The 14,478-nt window shown below is 37.6% G+C and overlaps 1 protein-coding gene across 1 annotated transcript in view; it reads right to left on the bottom strand.

Annotated features, from left to right (window-relative positions):
- Window positions 1-4,347, bottom strand: part of LOC150106349 (protein slit-like) — a 427,776-nt gene extending 423,429 nt beyond the window's left edge. Inside the window, exon 1 of the mRNA XM_090392392.1 lies at window positions 4,092-4,347. Coding sequence (XP_090248518.1) covers window positions 4,092-4,291 — 200 coding nt within the window. The 5' untranslated portion in view covers window positions 4,292-4,347. The remainder of the gene's footprint in view (window positions 1-4,091) is intronic.
- Between the last annotated feature and the right edge of the window lie 10,131 nt (window positions 4,348-14,478).

Below are 14,478 nucleotides of genomic sequence, written 5' to 3'. Positions count from 1 at the left end.
GTATAAAATAAGGCTTTACCATTCAGCTATACTTTTAACGGATATTGTAATACATGAAATATGAACAAAAACGGAAAACGTAATCATTGTATTTCCTGCTAAAATAGAGCTTCTGTAGCTCAGCAGAGATCGACAATGTCTCTTACTTGGGAAGATTTAGGTTTGAATCCTGCGAAAAACCTCCATGACAGCTTTTCAGTTTACGGAAAGTCAGCGATGTTATACAGAGATGAATGGTTCCCCTCCCATTTCGAAAACTCGTTTTTCATCCCATAAATCAAGCATACTGCGCAATTAATAGACATACACTGGACTCGTAGATTCAGCTATAATGAGAGCAATAACTGAAAGTCGTACCGTCCGAGATCAAATCACAGTGGGGAATAACAAACCTTTTATTCTAAAAATAAAGCAAATGTTGAGGAAATAGAGCTACCTCATTCTTTACCATCGTTAAAAGAAGTACTCTTGTCTATGAGAGAAGTGTAGCAATTTAGCACATTCGGTTTATTGCAACAGCGGCTACCATCCGACAGCTACTTGAAGGATCAATCGGTAGAAATATCATGAAAATGTTCCCAAAAATTCACTTACGACGGAGGCAACGAACTATCCCAATGGGAATAATTCCTCCCAATAGCCTAACAGCAAAATGGTTCTTGAGTGCGAACAATGGCTATTAGCAAATCTACTGGGCCATAACACGTCTGTAGTGGTTGCAGTCAATGGCTGCCTCCGACTTTCTACTTACTCGAAGAACCTCCATTTACACAGAAAAGCTTACTGTATCGCTGAAAAAGATGGGCTTCTCCTTAATAAATGTATTTGGTATGAAAGATGAGAAACAACGAAAAGATATTCCTCTATGAAACATCAAGTTCCACAAGGAAATTATTATATCTATCTACTATAATAATTACGCCTTACTGGTATATAAATAGCAACATTTCAAATATTATATTGTGATATATAAAACTTAAAACGTACATACAGTGAGAAAGAAGTCCAAAATTACTGAGAATTGAAACATTGTATATTGCCATCATATTTTTTTAAACTTTTCATGTAATATGGAAATCATTTCGGAATTTAATTAGGGAATTGCAATTCTGTGGTTGCTAGCAAAATTAAGACGATGATTGTTCCATGTATCGTTAGTTCATATGCAAATATTAGTAGAATCAGTATTTACATAACAAAAAGAATAACTAGTCCATTGTTCATGTGATAAATGGGAAAATATGCAAAACTTTAAAATACACGCCCTTAGGTATTCGATTTACGTTTCATGATTGGTCAGATTGATTTATTTCATATTTTACGAAGAAATTCAAAAGTTCATAATTCTCGCTGCTTCATTTGCTTTCGCATTTTATATTTCAGTCAAAATTCTGAGTTTTATTTCCTAAATCAAAATATTTACTGAAAGGATTTAAAGTAACACATCAGTGGCATATGCAGGTAAGAGTAAGGGACGCGTGGAATGTCCTTATGATAGTGACGTATGTACTGCTTTCAGAACATTTGTACATAAATGGAATGAGAGTTAGATTTACCTCCCAATTAGAAAAATCTAGCATATGCCTCTAATATATAGTTAATATCACTCTTACTTCGAAACAAGTTCAGTATTCTTAGTACATAAAACAAATATTTAAATACTCCAAAGAAACGATACAACATTGTGCAAGTTAAGATGTTGCACAGAATAATTTTTTTTAATTCTCAGATGGGAGAGAAGGTATAAAGTGGATTTATAAATTTTTTGTAATGATTTTCGTAAAAAATATGTAATATGAATAAGTATATGGGGCTGAGATCAACAGTAGAAATAATTCCATATATTAGTTAAGTGAAAGATGATTAAGTACTTTCATGATTTGTTGTCAGGTGCTGGTGAATTAAAAAACACTAAAACTGCCGCTCTTTCTACGAAATCGCGATCGATTTCATTATTTTGTCTTAGAGTGATCCTTAATCGAAGAGTTAGAACGGAGTCTGATACTATGTGGTTATGTCGCCTTCGATATATGGACTTTAGGTGTGACGGTTAATCTCGAGGGTGCATAAACAAACAGCAAGATGCATTAATATAAGCATGCGAGTAATTCATATGAAAATAAGCAACCACTAGACTGGAACATCAAGGAAACTATGGTGCAAGCAAACTTATTAAAAGCTAAACTCGAATTGAACACAATCCAAAAGGAAATAGGATAACCAATGTTGTTGGATAATCCTTATGGATTCGTAAAGAAATTGTTTACTCTGCAAAGAATAAAAATGCATTAAATTTTAGCTGGAAAAAAGATTCATCTCCAAAACATTTCTCTTAAGCACACATCTCAGAATAAAGAAGGAAGTTTTAGACTGAAATTCAAATATGAGAAATGGCGTTCTTATAAATCCTGAGAGATTCATAAAAATGCTAAAAAAATTGGAGCCTTCATTATGCAAACCATTTTTATAAAAAATGGTTACGCCTCTACCAAACCAAGCATTCAAATTAATTGCAATTTTTTGAAATTACAAGTTAGCAGAAAATGAGGAAATGGATGCGAACACCTATTCTATGATGAAAAACAGTTCAGATTCAAAACCAGTAAATTTGAAAATCGGACACAAGGTGAAAATCCATTAGTATTTTATTTCCATAGTGGCTAGAGATTCAAATCATCCGAAACTGTTTTAGGGACTAAATTCAGTGCCCGCCCGGCAATGAAGTTCACCAAACACCTAAAAAAAAAAAAAAAAAAAATTCCAAACATCAATGGATTGTAAAGTAGATTGGTTAGCGGAGATGCTATTTACTCGAACAATGTAACCAGCAATCATTCCATAAATATCAAATAATCGACTGTGTGTAGTGAACATACCAGAAATGTGAGATCATTAAAAATAAAGCTTCAGAATATATGATGAGAATTTATATAAACACGTTATGTTAGAATATTCATCACGCAGATAGGCGTTGACGTCATGCTATTCACAAAAGCGATGGAATAGGCTGTACGCTGCCAAGAAAAAATGAAATATGTTAGCGAAGTTTCATAAATACGCAGTCCAAAATCGTAGAGTGATGCGAACAATCCTGCCTGATGAAATAACGAAGTGTCGCAACAGTAGAGAGAGAGAGAGAAAAAAAATACCTTGCAGTGACCTTGAAGCAAAGTCATTCTATTTACTTCTAGAAATTCTAAAGATCGCTCCTTCCGATAAGTATGATAGAAAACCTCGCACACATGATGAAACTCTCTCTGGGTTAGAGTAGTCCAGACATCCTGTCATTCATCGTCAGCTACACAAAGGTTTGCACTTTTAATAATAAAAAAAAATAAAAAATCGCCGCTTTTAGCTACGAATATCACTGCAGGTTCCAAGTACTGGCTTGAAAGGATGGAAGTCTTCAGAAGCGCATATGAAAAACAAGATAAATATACGTAAAGAGAGAATAAAAGATGTAGAAGATTATAAAAGAATTTATATCAATGTATCATTTTTTTTAAGAAAAAGATAAAACCAAAACAAGCTGTAGGTAAAGGGTTAAGATAGTTAGAAAACTGGTTCGCAGTAATTTCAGTAGAGTATTCCTTTGATTTTTTATATTTGTAGATGGGAAATTTCATGAATGTAGTTGGTTTTTAAAAAGTCGAAACCGGTCTTTTTTGTATCTGTCGTCTGCAATATCCAGCATATTGCTTTATAATTTACATCTCGCCGTGAAATCAAATCAAGAATTGTCATTCGGTGCGAAAAGAAACACGTTGACATCGAGGTGCAGTGTGCCAATGTTCCTACCTGAAGAGAAAGTGTCGGTGGAAACCGCGAACAGCATTTCATCTTCGAGCAAGCTTAAGCATGCATTTCTTCTACTCGAACAGGCCGCTATAAAACGATAACTCTCGTAATGAAGCGTTTTATTGCGCTGAGAGATGCCGATGGACCGTGAAGAGATCGCTAAAGAATTGTTACTAGTCTCGAGAGGACAACATCTGACACCGAACCGAAGTACTTAACCATCCCATTTGCACCAATTCAGCGTGTCGTGGCTAACAGCAGTAGTAAAGAGTGAGACTTTTCTCCATACTTACAACCTCCTGGCTTCCGTCGGCAGATTGCGAGGAACGAACTGTAAGCCGCGGTTACCGCAATCCAGGGTCAGCCCTTGGCAGTCACATTCGGCGGGACAGTGAGAGAGGCGCGAGGCACGACCGGGCGCCAGGCACAGGAAGAGGGCGACCGCTGCAGCCACGTGCAGCAAGGTGAGCGGGAACACCAGACGACGGGCCATGCTGAGCAGGCCGCACGGGAACAACTCCACATAGATCGCGGCCAAGACGTCTAGGATGCGGCGGCCAACTCGGCGCACACTGCTCGCCCTCCGATGGAGTTTGTAGGCAGAGGGGAGGGCCTGCTCTTCTTCTGCCGCCAACACGGTCACTGGGGGTGCACCGACGACTGGCGGGAAAGGGAATGGAGAAGAACTTAGCAAATGGCTGACCTCGTCCACGAGGGACCTTACGAAAGGTCCATGCGAGCTTTGTGATAGCAGCCAGCCCACGTGTTTGTCGGAACTGTCACACACATACAGACACACGCACGCACGACTTATAGCATTGAAGAGGTCACCTCCTCCGGACGGTACCACGGAGGATGCAAAATATTCCAGACCAGCCCTCAAACACGCGCGCACACACACACACGCAACCGTTCTCGTTTTTCACAACTCGCACATCGTTCGCGCGGACACTACAATGCAAGGTACATTCGCGTGGTTCGAAACACTCCTTACACGCGCAGCGGACTTGTGCCTCTGAGGACACAAAGTACTCAACTGGTGGAGCCGACGGAGCTGCAAGAATGACTGAGCTTACGATCACGCGCAACGTCGGCTCCTCCGATTCTCATAAAAGGGAGGGGAGGTAGAGCGAGACTTTCCACAACAGGCTGGTTCCGAAGGTAATCCGGAGGCCATATTGGGCGCGTCGCTTGCTAAGAGCGCTTCGGACAATAAACGCAGCTTTCATCGACAAAACAGAAGACCCGCTACTCACCACAGGAGAGGTAACAGTCATCGTTACCCCAAACGGGTCGCTCGCGACGGGAATATCGTCGTATGCAAACTAACTAATCAATCACCCCGTTCCTCTGGAGGTTTTACCGGTACAGATCGCCGGATTGTACCTGGGAGAACGCCACCCGCACCTCCATCCCGCGGATAGAAGTGTGCATCCGTTCCCAGAGCGTGAGAATGCGTCATGTTCTGTTCCCGATATTATCCCTTAATGCCAGCTGCTGGGGGATGTGGGCCTCTAAACGCTGTGGGAATACATCACAGTAATTATTCATTTGATCCAACGGGCGTTTTGTTGGAATATCTAGAAGACAAATTCTGAGCGGAAAACAGTTCGTATGTCTGTACGGGCTGCAGGGCGACAAACACACGGACTGCACAATCTACTGAAGTGCTGATTGTCGGAAAAGGCAACTGTGCAATTTTAAGCAGTCTTTGGTACGGCATTCCTTTGCAACTCGTTAATACGAGTAATAAGGCTGATTTCATTCTCGACCAAACACTTTCCCCATCCCATCCCATCCACAGGTACATTTTTGTATTAGAATATTTAAACAATATATCGCAGTCTGTATACAAAATAATGAATTCTGTGGATGTTTAGAATCAGTAAACTAATAGTGTCCAACATTATGGTTTATATTTAAAAAAAAAAATGTATGATCCTTTGTAATTAATGTAAAAATACTCAACTATTTGTTGGACGTGTGCAAACAGGGAAGTTGGAATTGAGAAAAACATGGCACTGACCTTGCAACAGGTCACTCTTAGGGGATTTCATGTTGACAGTTATTTGCATATAAAAATATTTCTCAGCTTGTTTAGGTCACTATCTTTCAATATAGATCTTAAGGACTCAAACCAAAATCGGAAATTAGCTTATTACTGGTACAGGATATTCAGTAAATTTTCCTCTTTTCACTTAGCTTAAAAAAAGAATCAAATGCAGCTTGTTGGGGCGGGAGGAGGCACATTCAAACATTTCATATCGCATATGCTGCACATCTGAAACTGATAAAACGCAAATATTTAGAGAATGGGCCATTTGTCTTTTTATTATTTTTTTTTATTTACATTAGAATTTTATGTAACTGCGATAAAGAAAGGCAACTTCCTTTATTAGGTTGTCTAACTCAAGGACACAACATTGTAGAGCGTCTTAATTTATGACTGCGACTAAGGAAATAGACGGGTTGTGGGCAGAGACAACTAACCAAGACAGTTATTTGGAATGGAAAGTGGCAGTTGGGTCAGTGATGTTTGGCTGATGTTAATGCTTCTTGGTCACGATGCCACGGAATACTTTGCTTTTTTTTTTTTTTATGCCGAACAGAAAGTTTAGTTAGCACCACACTAGAATGAACTAAGTAAATCGTTTGTGGTTGTCATTCAGGAAGTGGGGGGGGGGGCTTCTATATATTTTGCAACAAAAATTATCGTTTCACACTTTTGTTAATGCAGTTGTATGCTGTAAAAAGGCATGTCATATTTTCAAACCCTGTAAACTTTACATTTATTTTAATACGTATAATATAGTTTGAGTGATGTCATCATTTACTAGCGCCCCCACAGAGTAAGAATTCATGGAGAACAATAAGTTTATTTTTAGTTTCATTATATCATACCATCTGAAAAACATTGGTAGTTAACGTACTCTTGTAAGAGGACAGTAATAAAGTGGTCGAAAATTAAAGTTAAAAAATTGAAAAAAAATTTAAAGCCTAGGAGAGGAAAACGTAGTTTGTGTAAGTCGTTCCATGAAGGAACTACCTCTAGTCGAGGGCTGCGTTTGTTGTTGTATTATGCAAATTAATGACACACGCTCCAAAAATATGAAATCGTAGGGTAGACGTACTCGACTTTCATTTACGTAAGGCATTGTTCAAAGGGAGAAATAAGTTCTATATTTAGAAAAATTAAGGGTAGCTGAATAATAAAAAAGATCTTAGTTACTTTCGCTTTTCTGTTGAATTTATGTGAAATAATTTGGCCGAGAAATCAGACGTAGCCATGGATTGGCAGCAATATTCTCGGGATACTTGCCTAGTTTCTTCTAACTCAGTGGAATTTCAAATCAGGTGAGTTAGCATACCAGGTTTAGTCACAAATTTCGTGTGACACTTACATAAAGGTCACATGGACAGTTCCTTAACTAGGAAAGTATCGCTAGAATATTGTTGACAATCCATGGCTACGTGTGTACTGATATTAAAACCACCATAACCATGCATTGGTTTATATTCTTTGGTATTTTTAAAATCAAGATCTGGAATAGTCTGAGGATAATAAATTAAGAATGCAATGAAAGATAAGTGTGGCGAATATGGGATGGGTAACTTTAGTGTCAACAACACTCGTAATAAATTTTGGGGATACTGGTTTACTTGCTTATTAATTATTCATCTCCCAGCCTAAGTAGGGATAGCAAGCAGCTCTCGCACCAGCCGCAGCAAAATCAACAACACAAAAACTGACATAAAAATACAATTAGAAAATGAATTTTTCATTATGTTAATATTTTATTTTTGTAAAATAATCCCTACATAAAAATTAAAAACAGATACACTCTTCAAGCGAACTACGTGCATAATTAGAATTTCGATCAATGCACAGAAAGTTTGGAGGGGACGCAAACGTACCTAGTTATGTTGCTTCACAAAGTACATTTTTCTTTTAGTAGCAATGGCTATATAATTCGTTTTAAATAAACTCCTTTCTAGAATTCCAGGTAGACATTATGTATACGTAGAGTTATTTTCAATAAATTTAAAAATAAAAGAATAAGCTATCCAGAATTTATTACAGAAACACTACAAGACAATGAAGAGAAAAACAAACAGCGACCAAGGGAACAACTCTCAACCATTACAAGCTGCAGTGGTCGTTCTAGTTCCATTTAATTTCCATCACGCAAGGAAACTGCAGTCTTTCAAACTCATTTTTATTTCGACGAAACAACAAAAGCACAATATAAAGTAATCATAAAGACAAGTCAATGTTTTGGCTTAATTTTTATCTACAACTGTTGTTCTCCTGTCTGTCTTGTAGCTATTCCCAAAACAATTTTTGAAGCACCAATAATGTGCAACGTTATCCTAAAAGGCATTAAACTGCGACCGTTACTTCTTCCCTTTTTCTTTTTTAGAAACTTCACTTAACGTACGATTGATCGATGAAGCGGGAGGAAAATCTAGATTGCCCTAACAACAGATACAGTGGTGTGAATCAACTGAAGCCAGTGCAAACTGACGTAGACACACGTCATGTCCTTTGTCTTCAATTGATCATTTCAGCACATTCGTTTTTTGTTGAAAAATGAACAAGTCGAGTAGTTTCGATTTGAAAAGCTGATGGACACGCACCGTCATGTTCGCCTTACAAAAGACTTTTGAAATTGGTTTAAAAGCTTTCCTGTAGTCTATTACTTATTGCTGATGATTTTTTTGCTCAATACAGTGCACAAAAAACGAGTTTGCTAATAAGTGTTTCAAAAGAATGACAAGATGTTCGAACTCGACTGTAGCTGAAAATAATTAGTGAATTGATGCTGGATGGAAGCGCAGTTTATAAGCGATGGTTGCTGTTCACTGTTGACTGATGAGACATTCTGCTCATTCTGCAGCGATTTGGGCGTCGAACGGTTTGTGCAGATGAAGATTACGTGTGATGGTCTAACACGGTAAATAATCTAGTTCTTAAAAAGTTAAACGCTCTTAGCAATTTTTTACACAAAAGTTTGGACGTCATAAGGGTTCTTTATGACAATAAAACAGGTAAAGAACAATCTTTCTTATTCTGTCTTCATAAACGCCTCCATAGTGCTTGCAAAGATATCGCGACATTTGCGGGTTTGAATTCTTCTTCTTCCCCTCTCACAGGCCGAGAGAAATCTTTACACTTTCAACGAAGGTAAGCCAGCCAGTCTGCTTGTTGTAATATGACTACCAGTTGCTACATTCTCGAGAAGTGTTTCAAAACAGCTTTTGTTTGATTAGTTGGTTGTTACAGTTGCTACAAGCTTTCAGAATTGCCATTAATAATAATTTATTCCGATTTTTTTATAAAAATAAGAAGTACTTTTTTAACAGTTTATTTCCGGAACCACAGCATAAACTCAGATATAAGGAAATTCGTTTCAAGGTCTACCTGATGTTGCAATAAGGCTTGTGGTTACTTACATTCACAAATATAAAAGGAGGATCAGTAGCAGTTTGTTTTGTTGTTAGGAGTGGTAGTAATTGCTGCGAGATTTCAGAATTTCCACCAATAATAATTTATTCTGATTTTTTACTTTTATAATCACGGTCCGTTCTATACAATTTGTCGCACATGCAGGACAGCTTTCGATCTTATTTCAAATGCCAATGCTTAAAACAAAAACTAAACGTTAAAGCGGGAATGGGGAGAAGACAAAAAGGAACATTGTAGGCTTGGACAGGTAAGTCATTTGTATACATCCCTTTTAATCCACTTGCATAAATTATAAAAGAACAATGAAGGAAATAAAATCTTGCTGTAGGGATAAGTTGCGAAAAATGTTTTCCAAGATACTCTGGAAAGTGACATTGACAATAAGTTGTCTAGTGGTCACAATTCGTGTGTGTCGTTACAAGTTTCACAGATTACAATTTCACAGATAGTGAAATTGTAATAGTTACGCGTGGGTTATTTAGATTAACACGGAAGTAATAAATACGTGATATTGTCCTCTGTGTGCGTCGTGTATGAAAATCGTGTGTTCTCAATATCGATTCATCCGTTCGCAAAATAGTAAATGAACTATTCAGATCCAACATTAGCTTAAGTTTAACGACAATCCCACTCTCGAAAGGTTGCAAACTTGTAGCACATTAAACCATGGATGGACCAAGTTTTAGATAATCCTGGAACGCTGTTGCAGAAATCAAAACATGGCACTTTTTTATCAAGCTACTTCCAGCTTCAAATAAGGAGGAGTGATGGTTCAACACTGGCCAGTTTATCTACAACCTAAAGACATCCACCTAAAACAGTTTCATGTTTGAGTGGGATTCGCTGCTACAGTGAATTGGGGGATGTGGTAATGGTTAGTTATAATCAATTAAAAGTATAATTGCAGCAACTATATTAACTGCAAACATAAAACAGGCTTCGAGCAGAATGGAAGTGAAATAAAAAAAAATAATTCTACGCCCTTTTTTAATTGCCTTTGTATAAATCATTGCCTTTTTTGTTGTTGTTTTGCATCATATGTTTGCCATGACGTCACAAACACGTACAGCGAAATATGGAGTTATATAGCAGTAGTGTATACTCTAGAGGATTTTTGCATATGGAGGTAGGAGTTTCTGAGAGGAGAAGAAACCGTGTAAGAAACAGGCCAGAAAAATACACGCAGTTAACATAATTCATTGACCTCATACTCTTAGTTAATTCTGCCGTAATTCAAAATAACCCAACAATCACTAGCATGTCGACAGTTCGAATTGAAGGGATCGAGGTGATCCATCCAAGATTCATTTGTAGCTCCTATTCCTATTTTCATGACACTGGTTCAGTTAAATGTAATATCCTCGTTAAGTAGGAAGACAAGAAAGTTGGCTGAGCCGCTGGTTTAGATAATTTGTTCATAGGTGGGGATTATACAATATCGAAGCGATCGCTCATGCTGTCACCCCGAAGACTATTTTGAACATATCTATTTTTTAGGCTTGCTGTCTTATGTAAGTAGATCGGTGAACGGTTACTGAGAAAGACAAAACAAGCGAGTACTTTTGAAGAAATTGAGGAACGAATGTATCTGGTTTAAAATCTTCTATTCTAATAACCTTTTGATAGTGCACGAGTAACGTACATGAATATGTTCATTGTAGGATCAGATCTACTTTTTTGTGTCATTGAAATTCATTACAAATGGATCTGCATTCTCAGACCGGGATTGCGCAGTCTTCTTGGAAGTTTCAAGGTAATGGTTCTAAAAAAGGAAAAGTGTGGACATCACCTGACTGTAAGCAATAGAACTGCATCATAATGTACTGAAGGTTGTCCTCTGACCTTGAAATATCTCCTTGCTGTAGTCGAAAGTGAAGAATTCAACAGGCCAGGCATCAGGAGTAGAACATATAAACAACAAACAGCAGTGGAATATTGCTTTCTTACTTCCCTCAGTTGTTTTTTGTTTGTTTTAACAAAATTGGAATATAGTTCTTTCTTACACTGCTTAAGGTCTACTTACAATTTGCACATAACTGAGCTAAATGGAGTGCTAGATTTAAATGAGAATAATGGGAAAAAAATGGCCAGATACCACTACATATCACGTCATTTAACTAATTTCGACTACGTATTTCTCCGTTTTACATACTTCATTAAAAAAAAAAAGTAGTATCTCAATGTAAATAAAACATGTCATGTGAGCCAAGAACTGAGGAGGCATCACTTAAACTGTAGAAGCGGCTGATATTAATGATCAAAAAAGGAAAAGTGATTAAGAATGTAAATTCCCCTGTGAATTTCAAGCAGCAAACTATAACAGCAGCAAAGAGACTAGTAATTATTAAAATTAAATGCCAGCAAAATAGCTGTTTCGAAATCGCAGTCAGACATCCTTTTTTCAGTACTTTGACTTACTTTTTATATGAATTTTTTATACAAGTAAACTCTCTACTAAATGACCGCAAACTTATCTGTGAGCTCAGTAGTAGGCACATACCCCAGAGTTTTATGTGATTGTTACCCACAATGACCTATAAGTTATTTACTTTCCTAACTTCGCCTGATGCCAGCAAAGGTGGTCGATTTGTAGAGTCTCCGCTACTAATGGCGCACGCAAGTTAAGCAATTATGAGCACGGTTAGTAGTTGGAAGAGAACCAATCGTTCGATGCTGCTGGCACTCTGCTGTGTACTGGCCATTCTCACAGAGGTAACTTCGGCCTACAAACTGATGTATGTCAGACCTCTTCAATCACCAGACTTTGAGTTCGAATCCAAAAAGGTTTACGGATTATTTAACATACCCTCGAGGGCACGTGGGGAAATGACAAAACTTCGCAACATACTGTGTCCCACATGTAGGACCAGAACAGGCTTAAGTTCCCAACAGTATCCTGTACTGTCCAACTCCAGACTTTGGAATTCGAGAAGCCATTCTCTGGTAAGTTCTTCATGGCATCAGTGTGCCTGGCAATCCATGCAAAGAGAGTGTTGTACATTAATATTAGTACCGTGGTGAAAAAACGGTTAAGTAATCCGCAAACCTTTTTGGATTCGAACTCAAAGCCTGGTGATTGAAGAGCGGGTATGCTGTTCACTCGGCCAACGAGGCCAGGCTACCTCAAGTAAACTTTCCTTTTCAATTATTCTTTTTTCAAATGTGGGAATAGGATAGTGTTTCTCATTTGGATTGTTTTCTCTAAACATTCTTCTTGTACTTAGTGACTGATAGTGAAAGAAGGGGGATGATAGCGTTGTTCCTTTGAGAAATCAGTGCAAAAAAAGTTTATTTTAGTTAAATAACAAAAACAATTATTAAGACAATATAACAATTAAAACAAATACTACTAGTTAAAAGATTAAATTAAATTATATTACTAAAAATATAACAACAAACTATAACATTTAAGCTTGAAGGGGAAATTCCATTACTATAAAGCTTAGCTGTTCAGTTTATATGCCTAACATCCAGAACTACATGAAACTTGTTTTTCGGGATATTCAAAGTATTATTACAAAATAAGATTTGCTAAAGCTTGACTATTTCCTTGTAATATTTCTCAATCTCGTCAAACTCCTCCATAAAAAGTCAGAATTCACCATTGCAGGTAGAATACCTGGTTTCGGGGGAAAAAGGCAATTAAGCAGAGATCCCTTTTCTCTCTCTCTCTCTCTCTCTCTCTCTCATGCAGAGTCAGACAAAAGAAAAAGCGAACTACAAAATAAATGAAAGCTACTGATTCTACTGTATTCAAAGTAGCAAGTATAGCTCCTACTCTCTTTCTTTTAAAATTTAAAATAGAATACGTGCACCAATCCACCAATACTCATTCACATCTAAATTCTTAACCACGATTGAGTCTTCATTCATCGCCTTCCACACCACAATTGTTGGACACGCCGTTCCATTGTGTATATTTTTTTTTTTTTAGAAAACATCAGCAGCCTGCCATTCAAATCCAGTTTCACGTTTGTTATTCTTTCTTTCAACGTGGTTATTAGAAACTCCACAATAATTATTCTAATAAAATCGCTTATATGTGTGCATGAAACTTAAAACGTAATACTTATCTGCACAAACCATTAATACAGAATGCCTGTCAGTTCAGCTATGTTTTAATTAGTAAAATTAATCTAAAGACGGCTGAGTGGGTAAAACATCCTCTTTTACTACTAGCAAAATGCACTTCATCCTACCGTGAATGACAGAGAATAGGCTTAATAGCTTTCTTCATAAATACACAGCGAGTTCTTTCCTCCTTATCTTAAAATGACATACCCTCACACACACACAGAATTGCTCTAAGCGCCCAATATAATTGAAAACATGTACCATTACAGCGTTTTAAAACAGAACATCCATCTCTGGGGGTTGAAAATTTTCTATAACAATGCTAGTGGCTTGTGGCTCAGTACGCTTTCAACAACTGTAGATATTTAAAGCAAATTGATATAAAAGGCGTAGTTCTTGGTGAAAGGATGTCACTAGTAACACTAACGCACACAAAAAATCCAACTTTGCTGAATAGTATCATTGGTTGATAAAGTTTCTCTGCACAAGTACAAGGATATAATTCCTCTATGCTCTGATAATTACACCAAGTAAATAAATATCTTTACATTCATTTACTTAATGATAGTGTAGATAATCAATACCAATTCACTATTTATATTAACAATGCGAGCCAAACGGCTCACCCTTTAAGGGAAAAACCAGAATTTGAAATGCCCGCGGCAAGAAATAGGAGCCGGCACAGTAGTTGGTTATAACACCCTGAAGGCAATATCATCAGAATGCTGTGGTGACAGGAACATCAGCCTGTAGGTAATTTCGCCTGTCTCGTGGGGTGAAATACCCTATGAAAAACGAGCAGGTGAAAAACTAGCTCGGCTAGGATCCAGTTTAATAAGTCGAGAAGGAGAAGAGGGCCGTGTGGAAATGAAGGAGTGGACACATACTGTTTCCACTACAGGAGTTTTTTTAGGGGGAGAGGAGGAAGGTACTTCTGGAAAGAAAAGTGATAGTTGGAATAATAAGAAGCTGACCCGTTTGGCAGACAGTAACGAAAATAATCGGAGTTCAATAATTAAGAGAAGATTATGGCAAGTGCGGACTGTACACTTACTTTCCTAATTCGTCAGTACGCATTCGCACTCCATAGCATTATGACTGCCAACCCCCCCCCCCCACCACCACCACCACCACACACC

This window comes from Typopeltis vanoorti, chromosome 5 (assembly GCF_054136105.1).
Source record: "Typopeltis vanoorti isolate ZY-2024b chromosome 5, IOZ_Tvanoo_1.0, whole genome shotgun sequence".
Lineage (NCBI taxonomy): Eukaryota > Metazoa > Arthropoda > Arachnida > Uropygi > Thelyphonidae > Typopeltis > Typopeltis vanoorti.
The sequence above is the reverse complement of the archived record's forward strand: the minus strand, read 5'-3'. Positions and strand labels throughout refer to the sequence as shown.